We start from the raw sequence: 27,520 nt of genomic DNA on the forward strand, positions 1-27,520 counted from the left end.
TTAATGGAATATAACGGAATATTAATACAACCCGACAGCCAATTCTACTCTGAAAAGTGTAGAATGAAACTGAAGAACATGAGTAACACTCATGACTACAGTAGCAGCTTTGTTGTAGTGATAGATTATTCATTCAAAGACAGTGGTGATGGTGAATCCAGTCAGACAGAAGCCCAGAACAACGTACACATTTTAACCAATAGTATTTAATGGTTTATGCAACTCTCTGCTAAGGCCCAATCTCCCCAACAGTACTATTAGGTTAACCAGCCCCTTGCATTTTATTGGCCAAAAATAAATTCAAACATACCTAAATAAATATGTGTGTTTATGGTAGGGGGGCAATCAAAACAATAACAGTTCTAATTAAAGGCAACTTGAAAAACACAACAGTTTCCTCCATAAAACTGGTTATATTGAAAAGTTTTTTAAAAAATGTAAAAGGGGTCATTTCTCAATACCTTCCACTCCATATCAAGTCACACGACTGTAAACCCATTCATTATAAAAACGGAGGTGGAACACTGCCACCAGCTGGAAGTTATAAACTTTGGTCACAGGAGGAGATGGAAGAAGGGAAGGGGAATAGTAGCTTCTGTCCCTCCTTATCACAAACTATCTGGGTCTGGAATTTATGCAGGGCAGGGGATCCCAGAACAGCGTGCTGGGTGACATAGTGCCATAGATATTTTGGGTTCAATACAATAGGCCAGACTGGTTCTCTCAGTTAGGTTGATTGAGATGAGAACAAACAAAATGTTTGAGCTTGGGGAGTTCAGACTACCTTGGACCAGAATGGCTCATGCATGGGTGTATGTGTGAATGCATATGGGTATGAGGCCTTCAGCAGTCCTTTCCATCTGGCCGAGCTTAAGCAGTTCTATACTTCTTTTTATATTCTCTTTTTATAAGCAGAAAAGAAGAAACCTAAACACTGAACCCCACTTTTCACCAACACAGTGCCAAACCTCAACCCTTACTGCTCCGAGTTGTCCAGGGCTTTGACCCCCAGAACAATGCCACCATTTTGAGAAAGGAGGACAGGTAGGCTGCGATTGGTGGTCATGAGAGGGATGAAGCGTGAGCTGGGTCTCCTTTCCCAACCCATCCATGACTTCTCACCCACCACTTGCCGTCGTCTGACCTGTTTCTCTTTCTCTTCATGGCAAGGTGGGGTGCTGTTGGGGGGGGGGGGGACGAACGGCATCGCCCCATCCCCACCCTTTCAAATGGTTTAGTCAATCAGTTAATGGGCGTGGGCTCAGTTTGAGGCGCTGCTATTGGAGGAGCTGGATGTGGAGGCCACGGCCATGCCCGATGTGCCCGAGGAGGCCACCGACTTGCGGATGTGGGGCATGAGGAAGGGGTCACTGGCCAGTTGGTGCACATCGATTCGGTCCTCCTTACGGTAGACTAGACAGCGCCTTATAAAGGCCTGGAGAAAGACAGAGTGAGAGTGGAATGACTGAATAAGTAAACAAGAAATTCCTTAATGTATACATTAAAAATAAAATCCAATTTAGCTTAGCAAGTACCTTAGCTTCAGGTGTCACTACTGGTTTAGGGGGAAACTGCACATCTGTTGCCTTCAGTATGGTGTTCTCCTGCAGGATGTCCTGTTGGGACTGGTTGTGGCCAAAGGGCTAAAGAACAAAGAGAAGGAGGTAGAGTGTTATCAAAGCAAACCAAACAGGATCGCATTTTATTTACTTTTAATTGACATTATAGCTTAAATGTCTGATTGCAACATAGTCTCTTTAGTATTTCTCCTACCTTGCGGCCATACAAACACTGGTAGAAAATGACTCCCACAGACCACACATCCACCTTGTTGGAGATTTTGGGTGGTTCCTTCCCAACCACAAAGCACTCTGGGGGCAGGTACCTACAAGAGAAAAGATCATATTAATCGGTTTCAACAGATGATCTGACACGAAAACTCGTCCAACTAGATTTCAGCTCTATGTCCCCACATATGAAATGGCAACATTAAAGTAGTTTTGGGTAACACAGTGGACTAGTGATCCTCAGTAAGAACCGGGGTTTGTGCGTTTATTTATTTGTGTGTTAGGAATCTTCCTAAGGTGACCTTTGTGTGTGCATTAACACCAGACAGCATGGTAAAAGTTACACAAGCATCCAACAAGCATGGCCGCCACATACCAAGATAATTCAGTAATATTAAATCTCTTGTAATTATATCAACACATGACACAACAGTACCGTCCGTGTTGTTTCACTCATTCCTAATCCCCAACATTTACACTGGGATCAAGACAGTGACAAAAACTTATATTTTTAGATATCTGAAGAACCATAAAATCACATAAAATATCTGATTAATAGCCATGTGTTAAGTTTGCAACATGATGAATGTTTAAACATTAATGTGTGTCATTTCACAAAAGAATGCATAATCTGTTCCATTGCTGCTGCAATGAAATCCCTCTTGGGTGAGCCATGAAACTGTAGCCTGGAGTGCTGCTTCTAGCAAACTAGTCAATTCAGAATGCTGTCAGGCAGAGCAACCATACTGAACTTGACACTATTCAATGCATTCATAAATCTGACCCCCGAGGACAAAGGCTCAGTAGTAAAAGTAAACAGCACAATGTATCATATCACAGAGGGTGGCACTCCTGCAGCAGAGTGGCATCTTCCAGTGTAAAACCTACCAGTATGTCCCTGCTCCCTGTGATGTCAGCTCCATCCCATCCACTGAGTTATAGCTGTCGTCATCCATGATCTTCGACAAGCCAAAGTCTGTGATCTTGATTTCCCCACAAGCAGTGCCATTCACCAGGAGGATGTTACCTGAGGAGGGTGAAGAAAGGGTTTACAGGCATGAAAGAAAATGTCTATGTAATTCAGATTTATATTCACATTTCAGTGGAAAACAACTGCATTCTCCCTATCACCACTCATGTAGCGGCAGTGGTTAAAGTTGGTAAATTAACTGACAGTTACTGCTAATTTTATTTGAAGTAGAACTGTGCCAAGAAAACGGAAACAAGATCATGCAAGCTCTTTGCGGTGTGGGACGCACCAGGTTTAAGGTCATAGTGAATAATGGGCGGTCTGATCTCATTGAGGTACTTCAGGGCGTTGACTATCTGCATAATGATGGAGCGGCCCTCTTTCTCCGACATGAGCTTGTGCTGCTTTAGGTAGAAATCCAAGTCATTGCCCTCGCAGTACTCCAGGACTGTGCAGAACCTGCACCGAAATAAGGGAAATGCATTTATCCACCTCAGCAGGATTTGATATATTAAATTAAAACAAGGTTAAGGCTCTACATATTGACACAAACCACATAAACATGATGATATTAGGCAAAAAAATGAAATTACTTACGAGTCAGTGTCAAGTGAAAAGTAGTCGTAGAGTTTAACTATTCGTGGGTGATCCAGCTCTTTATGAATTCTATATTCTCTGCATGCGTGTCTGAAACCAAGAGCATTTCCAACATTTACACCTTTTGAAATAATGAAGCCATTGTATGTATGTGTACACACACGCACAGACACACGCACATCACTCACGTGCACACACGCACATCACTCACTTGTGATAATTTTCCTTCTTCTCGTCTCTCCAGTTCTTATTTAACTGGTGGATTTTGACTGCAACATACCTTTGCTCTGTCAAGTCAAAGGCCTGGAAGATAAAAGCCCATGTGAGGAACTGCATTTGGCATTACTTGTAGCTGCAGTAAAGCTCTTGCTTCACATTAAATGCCTGTGTTCATTCATCATTTTTACAGCAATGACGGCAGATTCTAGGAACAACTCTAACATTCTGGCACAATCATAGACTTCTTTATGATGTCAACTTAATATAATGTAATGTAACAGGCATCCTCAAATATTTTCAAAAGTATGTGCAGCATAGCCACTCCACCCACTTTAGGAATATGAGCAAGTTATTTTTTTACCAGTGTAACTCAGCAATCTCTGACCACAAAAATGACCACAGATTTAAATCAAAATCTCAAACACTCTCTTTTAGGCAGCAGAAAACTGGTGTTTATTGCAAGGCTGGTGTATAAGAACGCACCAAAAGAGAAATTAGGCACCATGTCATAAACTCATGCACTAAGTTTGTTGAACAGCTGTATTAACCGAGTAAGAATGTTGCCTTTTCTCTGTCTGCTATACAGGATGTTTTAGCTAAGGTCTTAACTACACTAATTCAGAAATAAAAACTGGAAGGTCCTTTTATTGTTTCAACTATTATCAAACAAAGTGGTTCTGCCTAAAGAGGGATAAATTATGTTTCTCTTACCTTGTAAACTTCACTGAAACCTCCCCGTCCAAGTAAATGGAGTAGCAGGTACCGGTCATTTAGCGTTGGGTGATCTTTGAATCTGCACAGGGTGAGAAACAACGCAAATGTAATTAAACAAGGCATAGAGAGACATCATAGACAAACTAGGAAAGGACAAAATGAGAGGAAATCGTACTGAGAATTGTCCTCATTGTGGATCCTTTTCAGCTCGCGAATGTGCAGGTTCCGCACTCGCTCCAACCTCTCCAGCTCTGCCTGGATTTCTGCTTCCTCCTTTAAGTGACAACAAAATAATACCAATGCAGTTAACCAAACAACTACACAAAAAAGCATTGACACCTAAAACAAAAATACCTCTGACATTACCTTCTTAAGATGGCCTAGTCTTAGCTTAAAGATTTCCTCTTGCTCATGGTACTCCGCCTGTGATAAACTGCAAGGACACAGAACAAATTCAGTACAACTTTGAACATGCATGCAGGAGGAAAGTGGCTGGTAGGAAAGAGTAAATAAGGAAAGCATCGTACGCTTCACTTTCTGTTCCATTGGTTTTGCTTTTGCGTTTGTTTTGCTCCAGGCTTGGAGGTGGAGTCTGGGCCATGGAGGGCGGCTTGCGTTTGGCCAGCAGCTTCCTCTGCCTTTCAATGTCCTCTCGCTGGGAATTGATCCGTTCTTGTTGCCTGAAAACAGATGACACAATGCAATGATCTGTAGACCTAATGCATGTATTGGTTTGTGTATGATCTACTGTAAGCGCTGTGGCTCCCTGGTAAATGCTGATTTTTGAAGGTGCAATATTTAAAATATGGACAGAATTTTAGTTTAAACATTCTAATTGTGTTCTGTATTGTGTTGCAGAGATATTGCTAGCCCCGTCCCACCCATTATGGTAATTACACTTGTTCCTCAAGGGGTGATAGTAATGAAGAAGTAGAGCTGCTCTGTTGTCCAACACCATCTTCCATAAACGTCTCTGCCTGTCTGTCAGCAGCTCACTAACCTGCCCACACTAAACCAAAATAGTTTTCATGGCTGCTCCATGGGAAGAAAACAGCAATGTGTGGAGGGCCTATTGATTCATTGATTTTATTTCTGTCCACTATTAGCTAGTGCGAGGAATCTTCCTGTAGTGAAACAGTTCAAAACTATTAAAAACTTTGAATCGTTCGGTACAGCCCTAATTATTAGTTATAATTTATTTACATCCAGTGTGTGTGCCGACGCCACAAGTAAAGATTACAAGATAGCAGCATTATCTAAACCAGCTCTGTTTTTCAGCAGTTTGTTGCAATATTTTAGATTGTATGGGCCAAAACACCCCTATTTCTTGGGAGTATGCAGATAGAGATTATACAGTGCACCTTTCAAAATTATAAAATAGGGAGAAAGGGTAAAAGGAGAACCATAAATTGTAAATATGATAGTCCTTACTTGATAAGGTTTTGGAAGGCATATCCATCCGTCCACTGCTCAGTGAAAGACGCTCCATGTCTCACTGTGGTGAAGTGACCCAGTCGAAGCCTGTCCTGCATGCTTTTGTCCCGGCACGCCATCTTCTCTTGTTTTGACTGGAGGAAGGGGAGATCAGTACAGACATCAAACCATTGCTGTTGATTCCATGTGGCTTAAATAATGGGTAAAAAACTTGCTCATGTGAAAAAAAAAAAAGACGACAAGACAAGAACACTAATAAATGATCCAAACATTTTGTAAACTTAATTAAAAATAAGTCACTGTGCTAGTAGACAAACTTACCTTTTCAATCAGCAACTTCTTGGACATGGTCACACACTTATTTAAGCGTTCCTTGTATCGTTCCAACATCCTCTGCTGTTCATCAATCTGTCTTCTTAGATCACAGTTTGCCTAGAGCAGAACACAGAAATGAGCAGGGAAAAGGGTCAAGTAAAACAAATACACAAAAAACTCGTTTATAAAGTGCGCATACAGACAGAATTATTTTGTAAATTCTAACATGCCATGACTGAAAAATCAAGACAGGGAACATCATGTTAAACCTTAAAAAATGGCAAGCAGATTACAGGGATGAAATGTAATGAGATTAGTACCCGCAGCAAATCGTCTATTCGGCCCTCCTTCTTCTCCAGGTCAGAGTTCTTGTTGTTCTCCATTGCTGTTAGTTTCTCTATAGTAAGGTCAGACTACAGGATACAGTGAGCACAAAAACAGTGTTTATGTTAATGGTGGATCATTCTGTATCACTGCAAAATGTAGCACAATAAGAAGGCCCATCTCACAAAATCCTCAAGTTGGTTTCCAGTTGCATATGTTTTGGTTAACATACCAATTAAATAACAATTGCATTTTAAATTATAAATAGAGTTAAATTAGATAAATGACCAGGCAGCCCAGATGGCATGTCAAGTACCTGTGTGGCTTTGTGTAGCATATGAAGAGCAGCAGGCTTCAGTGAACACGTAGAGTGCTCTGTGTTGGCTGAGCTTACAGAGGAGGGGCTTCCCTGTTGCACCTGCGAGGCAGAAACACTCATCATATAAAAAAAAACTTACACACAAAGAGGGTCTCTTAATGTGTGAATTGTATCACATTAAAGAATGCATTGAGACCTGCAGCTGCAAGCCTTGATAAAACATGAGACCAATTTGGCAAAAGAAATGTGCATGCAAATTATGACCAGAGACTGTAGACACTGAAATTAACAATGACAGTGAGAGAGTGGATTAAAAACACTTAAGTCTGGGTAACAGACAAACAAACAAAATTCATCAGGTTCATCTAAACTCATTTCTTTTATCATTTGACTGTCCATATGTGTGTATCCATTCTCATTCACCATTTCTACACTACCTCTATATCATTTTCCTTGGTTTTAGTTTTGAACCTGCAATTATTGACCAATCAGTGTTTACAGACCACATCAAATCATTCCTACAGGTAAGCAAACTTGACCTATTGATTAAAACAAGCATGGAAGAGAGAATGGCAGAAAAGGGTTTAGAGATTTTTTTTTAAAAGAAGAAGAAGCATGAGACAGATCATAGAGCAAACATGCTCACCGTGACAGGGGGGTTGGAAAGGGAGTGTTGTGGGGAAGAGCGGACCACTGGTGGAATTCCCCTGGCAGGGCTGGTACCAGGACCACTACCTCCCGCAAACTGACAGACACGCAAAGAGAGAAGAAAGCAGTTCAATGGAAAATGGTTAAAAGAGGGGTTAGAAAGCGAGCGTGAAAAGTAAATACTGAAGCATTTTTTTAGAGACCATGAGTGTTAATGGATACACAGTTAGTCCAACAAAGAAAACTACTGGCACTCACCTCAAAATAATCACTAATTTTATGTCCCCTTGCACCTGCTTTGCCTAGAAGAGACACAGGGATTTCAGAGCGAGAGAGAGAGAGGGGGGGGTATTTGAAATATGTGATGAGCAGTGGAAAACTCTTACCTTGGCTGCTGTCAAAATGGTCTGCTTTCCGTTTTCTCACTCTCTGCTCATTAGCTTTTTTCTCAGGCGTCTGTCAGGAAAGTAGAGTGAAACAACCACATGTATAATAGGGTAACGAAGAGAGATAGTTGGCATAAAAGAAATCTTGATAATGTGTACCAGATACCAACCTCTAGCTCTTTGTCACTCAGTGAGCCTACACTGCATAGACTCTGGTTGGATGATTCATTTTGGTTCTGACCAGAGCCCTGTTGAATGAGGCAAAATACATACAACATAAAACACAAGGAGCAATTAAATACAAAAGATGCATAAAACATGCAAGAGATTTATTCACAGAAAGTGTATCTCCAAAATGTGTGCACACATTCCTTTTGTATGCATGCACTTGTGAGATAGCACACAGACAGAGTTAGGAAACACAGTAAAATGGGTGAGAAACTGAATGAATGGAAGCAGAGGTTTAGCTAAATACTGTCACTATTAACTTCCCACTGAATCTAGACCTGCATCATTCCTAATGCTGGTTCCCTGGTGATGCCTGTCATTCAAATGAATCACATCAGAATTCAGCAGGCACTGTCCAATCAGGGAGAGATACTTAGTCATTCAGAGCACACTAGAGCTCTCTCGCTGAACCCTCCTAAAATGGCTGAACATTAGGCATGCTGCTGGGGATGTATTCCTCCCTCTGTCTGTCACCTTTAGATAATGTCATCCATTTTTCTCCTGTTCGCCATGGCCTTAGCTGTTCTCTTCTTCTCACTTACACTCTGGAGAAAGCCAGTGGAAGATGCTTTGCTTGATTTAGGAATGACATCTTATTTGTACCCCTCCCAGATATCAGGTTGTTTGATCAAACTTGTTCAAACGGAAATTCTCTTTCCAACGATTTTAGTAGGTCCTCTCTGTTCTATAACCAAATGGTGTGCTAGCCCTTTGTCCTCAAAAGGATAGCAATTCCCCTATCTGTATATCAACTCAGTGATAGCAGAGAGGGTAGCGGTGCCACCGGGCTGTTCAAGGTCAAGAAGAACAAAAAAACTCTACACTGCTCTTTGACATTGAAGGGCTTTTAAACCATCATCCAACATTTCTCCATAGCCATTTGTTGACACACTTGTCTCTCTCACCCCCCCACCTACACACATTGCATCTCTGGTCATACAGGGTGGCTGTGGCATCATGCCTTAGCGAGAGCCGCCATTTTCTCTGCGGCAGCAGCCATGCCATGCTCTGGGCTCAGCTCTGCCTATGGCTGGCACAGGGCCCACTCCTGGAGCTGACTCTCACTCCCTAACTGTTCCAAGATCACCTTCCACAAAGACTGCTCCATCCATGTAGCAAGCGGAGAGGGTGGGAGGCTAAATGCTGCCTCCACTCACACCTGGCCAAGAACTATTTCTGCATTCTTCCTCTGCCTTCCCTCCTCCTCCCCGTACCACCCCCTGTCCTGTCTGTGGCCCTTTTGGCAGGCATCACCAATTGCATATGCAGCCTCTACATCTTGAGCCGAGGAGAGATGCCATATCACGCCAGCCAAAATACACAGACACGGCTCAACCTTCTCCAGAGACAGACAAAGAAAAGGAGTGGGGCCAAGCTTGTCCAGGCCAAACAGTAGAATGATACTGAGGCGGAGTGAGACAAAGAAAGGGAGATTCACAAAAATGTTTAAATCAAGAAAATCGGTGATTATAAGCACTTTTGACAGGATAGCGTTCTCATGCTCCACCTCAACGACATCTGCTGTAACACAAACCTTAGCCACGCCGACCCCAGTGAAGCGAGCCTCCAACAGCTCTTGCCTTCGGGGGTCCAGGCTATGCAGTTCTTCCATCATGGCTGCAGAGACAAGAGCACAGATTAAGTAAGGCGTTCTGGGGTCTGGTATATATTCAAGTGGGAGTGACGGATCACTGTTTCAAAAGGCATTGGTTGTGATGAGTCATTGCTGTTTTTAGCTATATGGATGTGGAAAATTCCAGTTCAGAGTCATCAATAAGCCTGACAATAATGTTTTCCACTATCTTGTGTGTACCGCAAGCGCTAGACATGCAATTTGAGTACTCAGTTAAATACTCACAGCACTAAAATGCTCACAAATGTGGCCAATTAGAGATAATAAATATGCATAAGACACGTGAGCCAGATGTGTAGAGTCATCGCCTACAAAATGATAGCATCATGTGACAACACCCTGGCATTATAGGCCCAAGTTGCATGGCGCTGGAGTTATGAAAGGTCATTAATAGAGGGACTGCCAAGTATACTCACAGCAATGGAAAAGGCCACAATAGACAATAAGTGTCCAGCTAGCCAGTGCAAAGGTTAACGTCTGAGTTACACGCCTAACTGCGACGCCTGTCTGTCATGTATGGCTTACGTACATTAAAGGAATACTTTATACTACATCATTCGTGTCCATTTAGGGAAACATACTAACGTTAGTCCTTATTCTTGTGTAGTTTTGCTACGGGATTGAGTTTGCTGGCTCAGCTATGCATAATAATGTGAAACATCAGTGAATGATAAGCGAGGTAGCTAGCTAACATTGGATAAATGAGCGAGCAAGCCTACCGATGTTGGCCATCACCAAGCTAGCATCGCCGTCTAAGAGCTAACGGTTAACATTAGCTAGTAACATTAGATGTGATTTTGTCGAGAACCACAACGTTAAGTTACCCCACATTGGCAATTAATTGTGGCCCAATAACAGTTGTCTGATTAGATAACGACTCAGGACTCAGAACAAAAACACCAATCTCGACTATTTGTCCGCAACAGTATATATTATTCTACATACACACGTAAGATAGCTAGCGTTTGGTAGCCAACAAGCTAGCATTAACTCGTCTGTCAAAAAGAAGCATCCTCTCGGTTCTGTTGTCAGGTTCTTGTGCCACGACGGCTGGAATCTCTGCTCAAGTGATATGTCCAGATAGATTATTTCGCTCGACAACCTAACGAGACACTTACTGCAATTCAATATTTTCTCGGTCCTCCGGGGGGCCTGTTGTCAACCCTGGAACCGTCCCCGTTGTTTCCCCGGTACTCGGCAGACCCTCCCAGGCTAGGCCGCATCCACAGCAGCGTCCCTCGCGTGCTGACTGTTAACGATCGAGACACGGGAGTGTGCGGGTAGCTCAAGGTAGACGACGGTTGATCCCCTCGGAGGCCTCGACAACTCCGGGTAACCCTAGCCCGCCTCGCTGTGCTCCTTATGCGGGGATCACCATCACATCCCTCTCGCCGAGGACCATATCGTGCCTGTGTCGGCTAACCTGTTCCACACAATGGCGACCTCGAGATTCTGCGTTTTTTTCTCACCACATATAGCTTAATGATGTCCTTAAACTAGCGTTAGTTACCCCTATCCTTTTCCTCCCCCGGTGGTGAGATCAATTTCGGGTCCTGGCTTTTAGCTCGATCAAAACAAAGTTCGGCTCCAGTTGCCTTCCTCGCCGCAGGGAAGAAACCAATCTGTTTCGGAAGTTGTGCTGTTGCGGGCGTTTTTAGTTGAATCCGGATCGATTCGGTTCGGTTCTCATGTTTTTACAATGTAAACAATAATCAGTAAAATCTCATATTCTCTCGTGAGATTGTTCAAGTATTTTTCACCTTCGTTCAGTCCACGCCTGCCCCAAATCTCTTGTCTGGACCAATGGCAAATCCCTCTGTACACAATACAATTAAACAGCGCCCACCCAGAAGCCTTCATAATGATCACTTATCAGAAAGTTCCCATTCTCATCATGTTCACACCCACACACTAAATAATATCAGTCAATTGCACAGTGAGTTTTCCCCTCTAAAGTAGCAATCCAAGCATAACTATTGCTTTAAGCATTAAAAAGACTGAAAGAAAGCCACCTAAATAGCATAAAGACCAATATCACAAAGTGAGTGCTTAAACAAAACACCTCCGAGAGCAGTTTTTAAATCCAAAGTCAATCAAATTTTACAGTCGAGATTTTTTATTTATTTTGCATGTACAAAAAGGTCATTTAGCGATCTTAAAAATCATGCGTTGGCATTTTTTTTTAATAAACATCAGGTCATTAAAAACAGAATTTGGCAGAATAGAAACATTTAAACAGCGATAACCAGCCCTCTCTCAGATTACTAAAGTCATCAGCACAAAATGAGAAATAGTCACTCCTGTAGGTAGAATTGCAGCACCTTCGGGAACAGTAGCCATGAATATCGTGGCAGCTGTGATAGATTAAGGCCTTTACAGCATTTAACCATCTAGTTCAATCCCCTCTTTTACAATCACAAGAAAGTTTCCCAATTCTATACATCCTCAGAAAAAGGCCATCATTTTAAGTCGAGGTTCGGATGAAGGTCGATCCAGGTGGGTCCACTCCTCCGTCCCAGCCCTACGTCTCAAGTGGCTGAGCTAGAGCCTTGCGGTACTTGCACTGGATCCACACTCTGTACATGGTGAGCTGTTTGCCTCTATTCACCTGAAGCCTTCTGTCCACAAGGTTCTGCACTTTCTCAAGTCCTGCCTCGGCGAACATCTCATGGAGTTCATCTGAAATAGAAGGCACAGAAATATTTTTTATACATAATTAAAGAACAATTCTGCGAAATAATCCCAATAAATCTGTATTTATATGTCTTTATTTTTTACCTTGAGTAAAGAAATAAACTCTTGTTCCATCACCCCGGACATAAAAGTTTTCTGACAGACATCTTCCTAAAAGAAGTAAAGGAAAACAACATACCTATTATTCTACAAAAATCGCCAACATGAATTTATTCATTATTGTTGTGCCCTTTTAATCTGCAGTGTACCATCAGAAGTACTGCATGTGGACCCCTTAGCCTGATACGTCCTGTGTAGCCAGGCTTACTGTTACTATTTACATTGACTATCCACATTTTCAAGGATAAGCACTAAAAAAGGCCATGAGTTTGCAGTTATTTAGATAAAAGCATAAAAGCCTTGCTTGACTTCAGTCCGACTAACCTTTCTTGAACCGAAGTTGTGCCATATCGTAGCGCCCATAGTCTCTGAGCAGAATCACTCCTCCGGGCTTCAGCAGCCGCGCTAATCTACTGATGGATGCCTGCATCCTGAGACAGGGTGAAACTTTAAGACAACCAGTGCTTTATTCAATGACTTTTTTTTTTTTTTTTGATTGAAACCCGAAGAGAAGACAGAGAAACGGAAGTTCATACTTTTTTGGATGCAATGCTGATAGCACAAAGATTAGCACTATAACATCAAGGGTTCCATCGGGGACAGGGTAATTGGCTTCCACATCACTCGAGTCATGAACAAAGGCGAAGCAGCGCTCAGGGTCATATTCTGGATTAGTCTGAAGACAAGCAGCAATGTTAATTCACCAGTTAGTAGCCCACAACCCTAGAGATGAATAATCCTTCAACACATCATCCTTGCATTTATCTCATCTCACCTTGACTAGGTCCACAGCAGTGCTGGAGAAATCACAGCAGTATACAAAGAGTCCTGGGTCACTGGAAAGAGCAAAGGTGCAGTTATACATTAAAGCGCACATCATTCAGCAAGCAGAGAGAAGTGTTTATCAAACGTGACTTGCACTTACTTGTTGGTCTTCAGTATTGGAAAAACAGTATTGCCTACACCGCAGCCGACCTGTCCAATAAACATCAATTAATATAGTGTAACAAATGCCTTTTTCTGAACTGTATTTGCATCAAATTCATACATACAGTGATGTAGTTTTGTATTCATATAAGTAGAGTGGCTTTATATTATTCGTCTAATTAGTTAATCAGAATTTTTGCAATTCTTTCTTAAAGTCATCAAAATGTTAACTCTGCTAGATAACTAACTAGATATTTTACTTAGTCATTTAATGTGTATGGCTCAAGTTCTTTCAAATATATCTCTCACCTCCAGAATTCGATAAGTGGCAGAAGAGCCTGGGATGTCACCATCAGCGTGCGAAAAAGCTGCAAGTTCCCTTCTTTGCTCTTGATCCAAACTCTCCTGTTGACAGTCCTCTGTGCCAGAGACTTCGAGACGGGACTCATGATTCTGGCTACACTGTGGGGCCAACTCTGGGAATTCTGTGAAGAGCCAGTGACGGTCTTTGAAGAAACGATTCTCGTGGATTGTGTAAAAACCATTCCAAAACTCATTTGCCCGGCTGTCGTATTCCTCTGGAAAAAAAAAAGGTAAGGCAGTGAAGATAAAGAAATAACATTTTAATCCAGCCCATATTGCCGACGTTACAAATCAGCATCACTTTCTGTATCTTTTCACACACTCATCACATACAACTTGTAGAATGAAATGAAAATTAATGCATAAACATGATGCCAGTAATTTGTATATGTGTATACCTTGTTTCTCTGGAGGTAGTGGCTGGTTGTTTTCTAAGACTTTCTTCTTAGCAGATGCTTCCTGCTCCTCAGTCCACTCCACATTGTCCCTGTAGACAGCAGAGCGTTATTATCCGGTGTGGTGAATAACATAACATTAAACACTTGCCAATCCTGAGATACTTCAAGTTTAAGGTTTTCATGTTATTCAGATCGGGTTGGGAAATAGGATATTCATGTATGATGTATTCAATAACGTGTGAAAAAATAAACTAATGTTCATCAGATGAACTGCATGAAAAAATGCAGTTTTCAAACAATCCTGAAATGGGTAATGATTGCAATCTTAAATGTTATTTAGTATTCAACATCTGATATCTTTCAAAAGGAAAGGAAGACATTTCAGGTATATTTTTATTGTAGACAACACAATGGACTACTAGATATAATCATTGTATCCACATTTGCTGATTGAAATGTAATAATATTGTTATTTAATGGCCAGTTTTCATGATATGATCAGATGATACGACTTGACCTGAAAACGTGTTACGTTTCACTTGAAATCAGACAAAATATATCATGAATAATCCATGAAAATATAAAGACCTCCCGAACATTAGCTCCAACCAATTCAGCAAAGGACCACCAACAACAAATATTCTACTAAAGTCAACTACTGGGCAAATATAAACCTCAGCCAGGGGACACCGGCTCTGACAGAGACGCACACCAACATCTGTCCTGGAATAAATGACCCACCATGCGTTGTGCTGGAAAACCTGCCGCGGGTCTGTGAGAAAACGGGTCCCAAACTGCGGTCTCTTCCCATCTCCGGTGGCTGAATCCGACATGGGCAGCCCTGTTTCGCTGCTGCTTCCCTCCGCACCGACAACGGCATGGGGCGCCGCCATGTTCGAACAGACGCAACGGAAGAGGGGCCGGGCGTCTGGTCGCGCAACGTTCAGGGACTATCTGGAATATTGTAATTTAGACGAATAATATAAAGCCACTCAATATGTCGAAATCTTCTGAAAACAAAAGTCGCAACACATTTTTTAGATGAGAACGATGCAGTGCATTTAGAAGGCTCTAGAAGTGTTCTGTAATAATGTTGTTTCGGCTATAAGTGTTGGCTTATGTACCCCGTTGTGAAATTGGTCATAAAACTGGTCCGATAACTTTTTTACATTTTTGTCGCAAAAGTAGTCTGCAATAAACTGCACTTCCTTCTCACTGGCCGAGAAACATCGCAAGACTCATTAGCGATGTTATGCGGAGCCACTAAGTGTGCTGCAGCATTTGACCAGTGCCTTGTTCATACACTAGAGGGAGACATATGCCAAGATTATCTTTGCTACGGTCCACTGGTGTCAGTCTGGCCCACATTAGAATACCTGGACAGAAGTTGCACTGGTCAACAATGAGTTGAGCCTATTATATACACACACTAATAATACTTATCAGTCCTAATAAACAAACAAAATGACAAACACCAGTTTGCCCCATGTCATTTGTGAAGAGATGTTAAAATTGTCATTTAAACTGGTTTCAACTTTTGTGGATTGATTTTTGTGATCAACTACATTTATCAGTTTTCAGATTCTCAAGAACACTGTTTCCAACCGTGTACAGAGCCTACAGCTTTATCTCTGTAGCCTAGCTGTAGAGATGTACTGATAAATACTTATCAGTACATCTCTACAGAGTGCAACTTTGAAAATGCATCGTGAAATGCAAGTCTATTACCACTTTTACCACAGTTGTAGTGTTGTACTAATTTAATCTCAGCAAAAAGTAAATTAATGCAATACATTAATACAATTGTGATGAATAAACTTAAGTCACAACAAACTGTGTAAAACTGTGAACAGGATATAATGACACAGATAGCTTGTGGCATATGAGGGGAAGTGCAAAGTTTTGTGACAACAATATCTATCAGATTGCACACCAGAGAATGGAAGAAGGAAATACCACCCTCAATGTTATGACAGTGACAGGAAATATTCTATGACTTGCTACAGTTGATAAGTTGCGGGAGAAATGAGTGCCTCGGCACTTTGGCATTAATTTTTAGTAGTTTAACTCCCACACAGTGAACTTGAATTTGCTTGCTTGAATTTAGAAGAACTTAGCTAACTTATCATGATTATGTATTTAATATACTTATGTGACATCTATGAATCCAACAGAACATAATTTAAAGGTGCAAAATTCAATGTGGTGCATTACTACAGCAAAACCTTTTTTATGTAAATAAATACATATTGGAGTACTTGAACAGTGATTGAAGTTGCTCTCCCTCTGTGTGTTGTAATCTGAATATATATCCTCTCTCTGTCATAATTTTTCAGTATTAACATTTACATATCTGCAGAGTGTTTGTGTAATTGTGTCTGGATGAAGCTTTGAGGCAAAATGAAGCCTTAAGCTTCTCGCTGAAATCATAGGTTGTTTGTCCAAAATGTATTGTCGACCAACTTCACACAGAGGGAATATAGAAAGAGTTAGATCTTTTTTTTTCTATTTCAGAATGCTTAAACAACTTGTTCTGAATTTGAAATATGGATCTGAAATATGAATTTCAAATGACTTTTGTACTAATCTTATTAAAAGGCTAAAAGCAGCTTTGGCATTTGTTACAGGATCTCAAATGTCAAGCATCACACAAATGTTGTCGAAGTCAATTATAATTCATCTTTATACATTCCCTCTGTGTCAAAAACGAGAGTGAAACCCCAGGCATCTTCAAAAAACTCAAAGTCAGAAAAAAAAAAGAAAAGAAAAAAACCTGCAAAAAAAAACCGCAACAAAAAACAGACAACTATGCAGGAAGAGAGGATCAGAGGTGTACAACCAAAAACACCTTGCTGTGTACTCTTTTCTCCCAAATGTAGGTTACAAGAGTAAGTTGTTCGTAATCACCAATATCAGGGCATTCTGGCTATTATCATTTGATGTGCAATCAAATATTCTTATATACACAAATAAACCACATGGCATTTCCGTATAACACAGTGCTGGTCAGTAGAAATGTGAAATAATTCACAATTAAGCAATAGCAGGACAGATGACATTTTGCCATACAAATGTACAAATAAAATTAACAATAAAAAAGGCCACCAAATAACAAAAAACAGGGATAAAAAATGAAACAACAACAACAAAAAACAACATGTCATTGATAAAGTTATCATTGTTGACACAAATTTCAAAAGCAATATAGAAAACAGACATCACTGTAAACCAAGTTAGCCTCGAGGCTGTAGTTAAGGGGGTTTACTCCTTTTTACAGTTAACCCAAACTCCACAGAGTGCTGCACTCATAGAAACTAACTATATCCTATTCTATTTCTATGGCTGCACTGTTATCAAAATCATTCCTGCAAACTAGTTTGTAGTAGAAAAAATGCAATAATTCATTTCAAGCATAATTTAATAATTTTTTTAAAATTCTATAGTCCATATTTGACATCTGCTTATAAAATTCCCTGTTATTTGATTGGAAGTTTCCTTTTGAAGTGAGTAAAAAATGAATTTTAAAACAGCTGCACTCTGAAAAAGCAAATGACAACATTTTCAACATATGGTGAACAACAATGAAAAGGACTTCAGAAGGTCCATTCATGAATTTACTTATTTGTGTTTGGTTATGGCGATCCAATTGTAAAAAAAAAATAGCCTAACCAAAAATATTTCAGTGGCAGAATTATGTTAATGAATTCCTATCACCATGTACATGACTAAAACTTAATATAAACAGAAAACTCAATAGCAGGCAACCACCTGTAACTTGAACAGCTTTAGTTATTTTTTCAATATTTACAGGCATTTCACCATGTTTTTGACTGCATTATACTTTTCAGCTACAGTGGAGGCTCTTATTATATCCATTTCTCTGCTACTACATTCCATCTCTGTCGTTGACCCCTGAGTTTCTTTCATTGCATTAAGTCATTAGTTGCCTCGGTACGCGACATTGGTGAAGGTGGACGTGGCTCCTTTATACAAAGGATTGTTAGCCTAGGAAATGAAAACAAAGGAAACACTCTTTAACTCAGCCCCACACACATATCAAACCTTTTGCAGTAATACTGCGTATGCAGTGAGTGTTTTATCTATAATTATTTCTTACCGTATCCCATTTGGCTTTGGCTCTCTCCTCCTCAAACCTGGCGAACTCTCTGCGGTCATGGATGGTGATCAGCAGCTTCCAGATAAGTAGACCAATGAGGCCTAGTAGCAGAATAGCTCCGGTCACCGCCAAAAGCACCACCAAGATGTCTGCACCCTGAGGACACTCTGAGACAGGAAGGGAGAAAAGGGGCTCATTTCCTCCTGCTCTCCAAGATGTTTGCTAATTAGCGGAGCTCACACATGGAGTTTAGAATGACTGCACTCCAGCGTCAAACTCTTTATTGAACAATAATTCAGTACATTATCACTACGTGCGTGGGTTTCTGTGGTGTGGCAGAGCGTAACTAGCTGATGGTGGGTTATTTAGAAAATTACAGGTTACTGTTACTCTTCCCCTTTTTCCGTAGCCTGTCAGCAATCGGCTAAACTGTCATTCAAGAACACACTCTTCTGTCCTAATAATGCAATCACATTATAATGCTCTGTTCACTGTCGGCTTTTAAATACATGCACACAAAGTACCTTACAGTCTTACAGTACCTGGCTCTTTTAAAACATAGAGAGTGGATTTTCCACTTTCATCTTCGTAATACTGGAAATGCACCACGCAGTCGTCTTCATCTTTGTATGAGCAATTCACTGCTTTTCCAACGACTGTAAGAGAATTGGGATAAGAAGGGACACAGGGTTTAATAAAAAATGGATATACAGTATATGAGTTCATTATACTTTTGACCACAAGGACATTCTGCTTATATGATGCAACAGGAAAACAACAGTAAGCATGACCACAACACATTACGATCACAGTGTTTAGTAAGGAGGTTAAAGATGCAAGAATTCTCACCCAGTCCCTCCATTACATTGATTTCATCTTTGCAGATTCTACTGCAGCTGTTGTCTTTGGTGTACTGTCCCCTCTTGAAGTGCTGACACTCAACACACGCCCTGCAAGCAGAATCCTATTTGGTTACCTTTCTAGAATACACAGTGTGTATACTATTGCCGTTCTTTAGTAGCATTGCATGATTCAATTCAATATGGGGGGGGATGGACAAACTACTAGATATAAGAGGACCTGAGAGCATAGCTACATTAACATAAACCTGAAACCACCATTTAAAAAGAAAAACTGTCTTTGAGCAGTTTGTTCACATTCGGGAAGCTCTTAATATGATGGATGTAATCTAGTGGATGTAATATTTATGAAACTACAATTTCCATAAATGTATCTGTTGATATAAATGGTTCCCTGACGAGTCCTATTGTTTTTGAAGACCACCTCTCCAAGGCCAAACATTTCACTTGTAGAAAAAATAGGAACATCTAGTGGATTTGATATATATTCATGGTTCCCAAAGGATGGACCCTTTTAATTTTGGACACTACATGATCTTTCCTCAACCACCCTCAGGTCAAAATGGTTATGATATCTAATATTCACAGTAGACTGCCTGTAATTACCAGAGCATGTTCATGCTCCCAGGGAATTTACGCTATGACTTTTTCTCTATTGACAACCACAGGAAAAAAGTTTCAGCCTTGCGCTGTTTTGAAATGTTTGTGTTGGTTAAACATGAATGTTACAGCATTGAGAGGGGAACTGAGAATGAGTTGCTTCAAAAATTACATTTGTTTTCATGTGTTTGTTGGCTGTTCCATCATCACTCTTGATTTTTAAAACATTCAGAAATATAATTACTTTTTTATCGTGCAGGAATCAGGACAAGTGGGGCATTTCTCACAGGTTTTTCCATAAGCACCAGGCTGAGTGCATTGACAAACCCCACACTGGCAGCTACCCCGGCCGTTGCACAGCAGGCCTATGCTGGACATGCAGTCGTCTATGGGTGTGCTGCAGTTACAGTTTTCTCCTTTCCAGCCAGCGTCGCACTGACAAATGCCACAGCTACACTTTCCATGATCTGAAAGAATCACAAAAGGATGCTTGTCCTTAAAATATATATTCATTCAATTGAAATACAATTTGTACAATTCAAATATTGCATGTAATTGCATATTATGAAATATATTTTTCAGTGAATCACATGGGTGGAGACAGACTAACCTGTGAAATACAAATGACACTATTGCAAAATTAATCACTGTGTGTTTATGGGTTTATATGTCTGTGAGTCGTCCTTTGTTGCCTTTTGACCTGTGTGGTTTTTATGTTGTATGTACTTAACGTGATTGGTTGATGAACTAGTTTATTTAAAAAAAAAAAGTAATCATTAGCTTCCATTTTAAAATGATCACCATCTGACAGCATCCAAAAAAGTGATGGTATTTCAACTGTGAAATGAAAATGTTTACTTTCTTTTAATTACAAGGTAAGCGTTGTGTACAGCTGTTTGTCTTTACATTACCATTAACATATTCTCTTTAAAACAGTGCTTATTAACAAAATAATTGTTCTTAATGGAGTATAACTCAGCAAGGGATATTACACAACTGCATTCTGACAAAGGCAGGAAATGATCTCTTGTGACACACTACTCTTTACAGGCATAAAATCACACACACACACACACACACACACACACACACACACACACACACACACACACACACACACACACACACACACACACACACACACACACACACACGCTTCCTTAGACTACTGAAGTGTAGACTAAAGCACTAAAGCCAGGTCATGGAGAACAGTGTAAAGTGAAGCAATGATTTGCTGACAGACTCCAGAGGCGAGCTTTTCTCCCTGGATTACGGAGATTAAGCTCCCTTAAACAAAGGCAGAGCTACAGAGACTACAGTGTTCTACGCAAAAAACAAACGGGATTTAGCCCTGGATGACTAAGAGCAAAGTGAATGAGTCATGGCCCAGCTGGATCAGACTGGGGGAGTGACTGCTCATGAAATATCACAATGGGTCCCTAATTCCAGAGCTCAAAACAAATCATCCGCCGCACTAAACTGGAGGATACAATTCCCCAGTCTCTACCCTGTCAACTGCGGCTTGTCTTTTAGATTGGGTTTGTAGCTGGGCTGTGATAAGGCGTGGTCACTGGTTAATGGTTAACAATCTCACATATAATGCTTAGCAAAGTAATCGGTGACTAATCTTTCTTACTATATCAACAAGATAACTGCTGAAACTGTTGAACTGAAACATTGCAATACTATTTTCACTGCAACAATATCTAGTGTAGAGCACTTAAACTTGACTTAAAGATTTGTAAAGTTGATTCTCACACACACATGGGGGAGTTTTTAGGTTTACATCTTCATACTCTCTCTGTGAGACTGCACAGTAATCCTGCCCATGAATCACTTGCCTGGTCTTTAGTGAATGTTAACATGGGGGCCATGATAAAGGGACCAAACAGGGATATATATACAGAACAGTAAAACATTACACTGTGCAGTGGAGATGGAGATACTGGAGGGAAAAGAGGTTTGGCAATTTGCCAGCAGAGGAATGCAAACTTTCCTGTTCTCTCTCCACTCATATTTATGGGCCCTGGGGTTGTGCTTGCCGACTCCTGCTCCCCGGCCCTGCACCGGTCCCACAGTCCCTCAGCAGACAGAGAAACACACAGCCAGAGGGAATATGACAGAGATTGAGCCTTCTGGCGCACTGGGTTGCAGTAGCTCCAATTGAGCTGGGGCCGAGGGACACTCGCTCTTTAAAGACAACAACGGGATGACTCTATTGAGACACAACAACTTTGCAGCCCCATATTGAGCTCTGTGGACTGTCTTACACCAGCTATGGCTTTGTGTGTTTAGATGTGTGGGTGGACAAGATGGCTGAATGTGTACGCCCAAGCACTGGGTGTCATCACTGTATGCCTTAATACCAATTTCTCAGGAAAACAACCTTCCTTGAGAAAGACTCCCAACTCCAACTTGTTGATATGAATGTGTTAGGAAAATTCTATCTCACTAATACACACATGACCCTCCATCTTCTCGTCAGGCCATGGTGCACACACAGTATGTTTAGTAGAGGATGTACAACCTTAGACATAAAGTTTATCTGCTTAATGTACTCGAAGCCTAGAATTACCGCCTTGACGTTGTATGCCTCCGCCACTATTTTATCCTATTAGACATTTGTTTGAAATTCTTTAGTTATGGACAAAAATGTAGGTCAGAGTGACCTTTGACCACCAAAATCTAATTGGTTCATGCTTGAGTTCAGGTGGAAGTTTGTGTTAAATATGAAAAAAAAACTCCCCTCATGGCGTTCCTGCGATATTCCATTCACAGAATGGCTTGGACAGATGTACAGCCCACAGATATAATGTCTATGGCTATGGCTGTTGCCAGCGTGGAGGCATATAAAACTTTATCAGGCCTGAACTGCTATTAGATTGAATTACCCAATGACAAAGCCTACAAACGTTTTATCACTGTCACTGTGCAGTAAACTGTGCAGACTTATAATAGGAACAATAGCACATCATGTGGCACTAGTTTGAGTGGTAAGAACGTAAGGAACCTCCGTACACACAAACAGACCTGACAGATGATTGGTCATCTGTTGGTATTAATGATTATGTTTGGCAGTTAATCTATGCACTTATTTACAACTCCTTGTACTAAAGGAATAATAGCACATTCAATTGTGTGGATTTTTTAATCCCGGAAAACCATCAATATCAGAAAACTACGCAAACTGACTAAGGTGTATTTACAGATTGAGACTATAACATTTTTCTAAATTCCTTCACCTTTTTCGTGAGGACATCACTGATCCAATCCTTCATTTTCTTTTAGTAAAATGTCATATTGATGTTGACAACACTGCAAAGAGGGCTAACACCGATCGTGACAGAAAGAAGCGTATCTACTCACTGGAGCACAGTTCCCCTTTGAAGCGCAGGCAGTTGAAGTCATCACATTCGCAATATTTGCCCCAAACCTGACCGAACTCATTTGCATGGCAGGAGCACTGTCCGCACAAACAATCGCCTCTGCTGTTGCAGATTGGGCTCCCTGGCTTTGGGATGCAGTTGGCGTCATCAGATGGACTGTAGTCCTCCACTGAGCACTCGCATCGTGGGCCCAGACGACCCTTGTGACACTGACACACGCCGCACTCATAGGTCCCGTTGCCATTGTTACAGAGGGGGCTGTCGGCTTCGGTGTTTGCCTCACAATTGCAGCTACAGGCAAATTCCACTGTGACCTCCAGGGAATCCCTGAAGCCTCGAGGTTTGATGGTGAAAGTGCGGCTCTTCTCTTTGGGGCAGCCACGCAACTGAGCCTCCACACTGAATGACACCTGAAGAGGAAGAAATGTCTCTGTGACAATCTGTGTGTGTAAGAAACCAGGCGTCAGCATCTCAACAGATACGTACTGTGTCTCCAATATTGAGGCCAGAGCAGGACTTGAGCCCAGGGATGACCTCTCCATTTACACAAGTGGCATTGAAGGAGAGATGCAACTCTTCTGGGACTCCCAGTAGCTCCAGCTCCACTTTAGAGCGGATTTTCTGCTCAACACAAAGTTATGAGGTTAAGATACATTACAAGACAGAAAATTTTGATCATATTTTAACAGATTACATGCTCATGTTCCCGTTTTTGACAATTTCCTTACTGCATAAGCCTCCTCAATGAGCTGAATAACATTCCCAGAGTCATCGCTCAGCATTCCCACAGTTGTACCTGGAATGAGATGACTGTATTCCTAGGAAGACAGGCATGACAGCAAGATCATGACCCAGTTTTTGTGTTTTTCATACCAATAAATAACGGACAAATGCATGCTGTGTGGCACAAGCAGTGCAGTTTGTTTACTTGGTAAAGTGGCACCACAATGCTGGTCACGGCAAAAATTAAATTGATGTTGTTTTCAGACATTTTCTCTGTCATGAGTGCCAAGGAGGGATAGTCCTGGAAGACACAGGAATGAATGAAATAGACTTAAATAGAAGCATGTTATGCCCAACAAATGTAATAAACAAGTGAATTTCTGATGCCTTTACCAGCACTGTAGATTTATTGTAAACATTTTCACTATCAAGATGACACCGTCCGTCATTGGGCTGGACAATTCCAGCGATACGTCCATCCAGAGCGATGTGAGTTTTGGCATCAGTGGTGAATACCAAAAGGTGTGAGGCATCCGGACGCCAGCCAATCCTGTCCTAATGATGATGAACACAGAAATGAATACAACAAGGAAAGGATGACTGATATATATGTATGCACATGCTCAGTTTTGCACATCAGTGACAGGTGTGTGTGTGTGTGTATTTTCATACCTTGCACACCACAGCCTGCATGACGGCATCAAAACCACCCTCCGGAGCATCTCTATTTCTAGACACCTGCTGATTATCCACTTCCTCAGTGAAGCGAGCCACTGTCTCCGTCAGTGACAGCACATGCTTGAACCCGAATTGAGCCTTGCATGTGTCATGAATTCTGTATGTATTGAATAGGTGAATGGGGGATAGGAAATCAGTGAAGGAGAACTGGCAAGACTCTGTCGGAATATTAGAAAATCTCCACTTCAGCTCCTTCTCCCCCTCCTCATATCACCAACACCAACAGTAACATCCACACTTACCCAAAGCAAGGGTTTTCCACTGCTTCTGGAGGATAGGTGTACATGTAAGGGGAGATGGTCTTGTCCACAAAGGCTCCAAACCCCATGCGTAAGTTGCTTGTTTTGCGGCCCATGGTCATGGCGAGCTCATTGCCCAAGGTGCGAAGGCGAGCCAAGTCATCCTTCATTGAATATGAAAGATCCATCAGATAGTAGAGGTCCACTGGGTAATCCTCCACCTGTTTCACTGACACGGTGAAATGACTGGAAGCTCCTGTGAGAAGAGGCAGAGGGTGTGGTCGATTGAATGAGATCAATTTTGTCCTTCAAGTGAAAAATATATTAAAATATAGAAATCAGCTCTATGAGTGCATGCACAACAATAGAAATGGTCCTTGGTGTCTGGTCTCCAAAGCGAATATATCTGGTCTTATGGGAAATGTCTGATTGGGTGTTAAAGTACCTGGTCTTAGTACCATACGGAGTTTCTGAGGCTTTATTTGAGTGACATCATCAGCGGTGCCCAAGGCCTTGTCGCTGAGGTCTTTGTCCTCCTCAATACTTATGGTGCTGGAAGGAAACTCCACAGCTGCCGTACTGCATCCTCCATCCAGCAGTTTCTGCTTCACGTCGCAGCGGGACGCGCCGGATCCCCCTTTCCCAAACTCCTGAATGTAGAACCATTGCATGAAAGAAAATCCATTAAAAACTTTTTTTTTTGTGAGATAATGTTGATTTATCCAATAGAGACCAACACCCATGTACTCATATTTTTTTTATCTTATCGGTTTGGAGGCTACAGTGTATAAGCAAGCTGAAAAAAAACATCAGAGGATGACAACAAGAAGAATGCTATTGGGAAATTAGATTTCTGTTCTAACTTGCTGCACTGAGCAATGAATGGGAGGAGCGACAATCCAATATGTGCATGTGCATCTGGTGTTTTTACCTCCTGAGAACACCATGCACAGCTAGGGTGAACAGCCAAGCACTGTTGACAAGTGGTGACTCCTTGTGATGTGCAGATGTTGGAACCTTTAACACAAACACAAAATCAGCGGAGGAAGAAGTGCTGAAGTAAAAACAGCAAAACCACAGTGAAGAGTGTTACAAGTAAGCATCCTGTATTTAAAAATACAAATGTATTAACAACTAAATATATACATAATGCTGGTTATTAACAAGTAGATGAAGATTATCATCCTTCCTTTTCTGAGGAAATTTGTTGTCACAGTCTGAACCGACAGTTTCATCATAACTAAGATATATACACAACATGGCAACATGAAAGAAACCTACATCCACATTTATACACGTAGCACCTATACAATATAATTGATGATTATTATTATTATTGTAGTGGGCATTACTTTAATATTGCAGCTTACTCAATATGTAATTGTTGATGACATTTTGTATTATCAACCTGTCTGTTTTCAACTAGTAAAGAAAGGATTACAAATAAATATTTCCAAAATTGTCTCTGGATTGGTAAAATATTATATAATTATATAATAATGAATAATAAATAATAATTATTGTATAATATTATATAATAAATAAGAATTATTGTATATTATATAATAAATACCTCAAAATTGTAATTACCTACAGCACTTGAGTAAATGTATTTTGACATTCCACCACTGCACAAAATACGCTAACTGTTGAAGCAAGTGACATTTGTAGATGACCACACTCTTTTAATCAGGCGTACAATGCTGCTCTGTTCAACCACAAACGCAGATACCACAGCCATCACGTCAGTCTGTCACTTTGGAATTGTCACATTTGTGATGTGTGAAGTCCCAGCACAGTTCACCCAAACGTTTCACTCCATATAAGTCAACTAATGGCTCCAAACACGTTTCTGTGTTATCTAGCAGGGCCTATGGGTGTGGCTCACTGGAGATAAACACAGAACCAATGTTATTCTACCTGTGTGTGGTGTTACATTTGAGATCTAACAGAGTAATACAGGCAGGCTTTAGGAAAGAAAGAAGAGGAATAAACTTAGTATGACAACTGTTTGAGATAATATCAACTTCCAAATTAACTGAAGTAAGGCCTATACACTGAAGAAGCACCACACATGTTTTTAAGTTACAGTCCTTGATGAAGTGCAAATGTGGAGAATTAATAGAAAAGTTTTGTTGATTTTTTTTTATCAATTGAGGAAAAAATACAATCTCAGAGCACACACACACACAATACACATTCCGTAGTATTTGCTGATAATGAAATGAGCCTCTGGTTTTTCCTGAGGAGACCCGGGGGAGCCTGTGAAATACCCCAGTGCCCTCGCTTTGGGAAACGCATCCCGAGTATTTTCACTCCCTTATAAGGAAAAGTGGCGAAAGCTCCAGCGGATCAGCGCAATTACAAGCAGCAGCAGCGTGGCTCCATTCGTCGTCAGCCAAACAGTGAATTCTTGTGTTCGTCGCCTTTACTGAATAGTCTGTAATAACCGGCACCTAACACTAACCCTACTGTAGATATGAACACTAGGTGGTACCTTCAAAGGTGCCCGACGAGTCGGGCGGAAACACCACCAGGTCGCGTAAGCAGGTGAAAGTTTGGAGGGGGAAGAAAAAGTAGCTCAATGAGTAACAACTTACCGAAAACGTTTGATGCCGACAATAAAAAGAGAAACGGTAACAGTGGACGGAGTAAAAAAGTGCCCATAGCTGGAGAGTAACGGAGCCGACTTGACGTGAGTCGTCTGTGAGTTCACTGTGGGCTTGTTCGCAACTTCAACGCCTTTCCTCATTCTTGAGTCGACTCAGCGCATGTTGGGTCAGACACCTTCGCCTCATGCAT

At 41.1% G+C, this 27,520-nt stretch overlaps 2 protein-coding genes across 4 annotated transcripts; both read right to left on the minus strand.

The window, feature by feature from the left end:
• Positions 1 to 186: 186 nt before the first annotated feature.
• tlk2 (tousled-like kinase 2) lies at positions 187 to 14,986 on the minus strand. Of its 3 annotated transcripts, XM_084036490.1 has the most exons (28): positions 14,797 to 14,986; positions 14,056 to 14,144; positions 13,604 to 13,872; positions 13,293 to 13,342; positions 13,143 to 13,203; positions 12,904 to 13,043; positions 12,692 to 12,798; positions 12,353 to 12,418; positions 9,476 to 9,558; positions 7,884 to 7,961; positions 7,714 to 7,783; positions 7,586 to 7,629; positions 7,326 to 7,424; positions 6,677 to 6,778; positions 6,357 to 6,449; positions 6,043 to 6,153; positions 5,719 to 5,855; positions 4,815 to 4,967; positions 4,654 to 4,720; positions 4,463 to 4,560; positions 4,285 to 4,366; positions 3,566 to 3,657; positions 3,355 to 3,444; positions 3,047 to 3,216; positions 2,676 to 2,814; positions 1,774 to 1,885; positions 1,536 to 1,643; positions 187 to 1,435 (listed from the first exon to the last, which is right to left on the minus strand). In XM_084036490.1, exons 1-28 carry the CDS (start codon positions 14,946 to 14,948, stop codon positions 1,262 to 1,264), a joined length of 3,036 nt encoding a protein of 1,011 aa, XP_083892616.1. In that variant the 5' UTR covers positions 14,949 to 14,986; the 3' UTR covers positions 187 to 1,261. The 3 variants fall into 3 exon arrangements, with proteins under 3 accessions (XP_083892616.1, XP_083892615.1, XP_083892617.1); XM_084036489.1 differs by lacking the exons at positions 12,353 to 12,418; positions 12,692 to 12,798; positions 12,904 to 13,043; ... (3 more) ...; positions 14,056 to 14,144; positions 14,797 to 14,986 and adding an exon at positions 10,693 to 11,371; XM_084036491.1 differs by lacking the exons at positions 7,326 to 7,424; positions 12,353 to 12,418; positions 12,692 to 12,798; ... (4 more) ...; positions 14,056 to 14,144; positions 14,797 to 14,986 and adding an exon at positions 10,693 to 11,371.
• A 1,501-nt stretch (positions 14,987 to 16,487) lies between these two features.
• Positions 16,488 to 27,520, minus strand: itgb3a (integrin beta 3a). Its single transcript, XM_084036966.1, has 15 exons — positions 27,319 to 27,520; positions 25,650 to 25,735; positions 25,164 to 25,368; positions 24,722 to 24,974; positions 24,414 to 24,576; positions 24,135 to 24,296; positions 23,947 to 24,042; positions 23,747 to 23,836; positions 23,505 to 23,639; positions 22,999 to 23,428; positions 19,877 to 20,099; positions 19,022 to 19,122; positions 18,715 to 18,828; positions 18,173 to 18,339; positions 16,488 to 18,060 (listed from the first exon to the last, which is right to left on the minus strand). The coding sequence occupies exons 1-15, from the start codon at positions 27,383 to 27,385 to the stop codon at positions 17,995 to 17,997; spliced, it is 2,358 nt and encodes a 785-aa protein (XP_083893092.1). The 5' UTR covers positions 27,386 to 27,520; the 3' UTR covers positions 16,488 to 17,994.

Source organism: Eutrigla gurnardus (assembly GCF_963514095.1).
Source record: "Eutrigla gurnardus genome assembly, chromosome: 20".
Lineage (NCBI taxonomy): Eukaryota > Metazoa > Chordata > Actinopteri > Perciformes > Triglidae > Eutrigla > Eutrigla gurnardus.

What these genes read in the sequence shown, in the direction of transcription:
- itgb3a (XM_084036966.1), bottom strand. Translation starts at nt 27,385, where the DNA reads ATGGGCACTTTTTTACTCCGTCCACTGTTACCGTTTCTCTTTTTATTG. An exon ending in GTGGAAAACCCTTGCTTTGG is followed by an intron (nt 24,577 to 24,721) that starts GTAAGTGTGGAT and finishes CAATACATACAG; the next exon opens with AATTCATGACACATGCAAGG. An exon ending in CCAAAGCCAAATGGGATACG is followed by an intron (nt 18,061 to 18,172) that starts GTAAGAAATAAT and finishes TTCATTTCCTAG; the next exon opens with GCTAACAATCCTTTGTATAA.
- tlk2 (XM_084036490.1), bottom strand. Translation starts at nt 14,948, where the DNA reads ATGGCGGCGCCCCATGCCGTTGTCGGTGCGGAGGGAAGCAGCAGCGAA. An exon ending in GACTAGGCCATCTTAAGAAG is followed by an intron (nt 4,561 to 4,653) that starts GTAATGTCAGAG and finishes TGTCACTTAAAG; the next exon opens with GAGGAAGCAGAAATCCAGGC. An exon ending in CAGGGAGCAGGGACATACTG is followed by an intron (nt 1,886 to 2,675) that starts GTAGGTTTTACA and finishes TTTCTCTTGTAG; the next exon opens with GTACCTGCCCCCAGAGTGCT.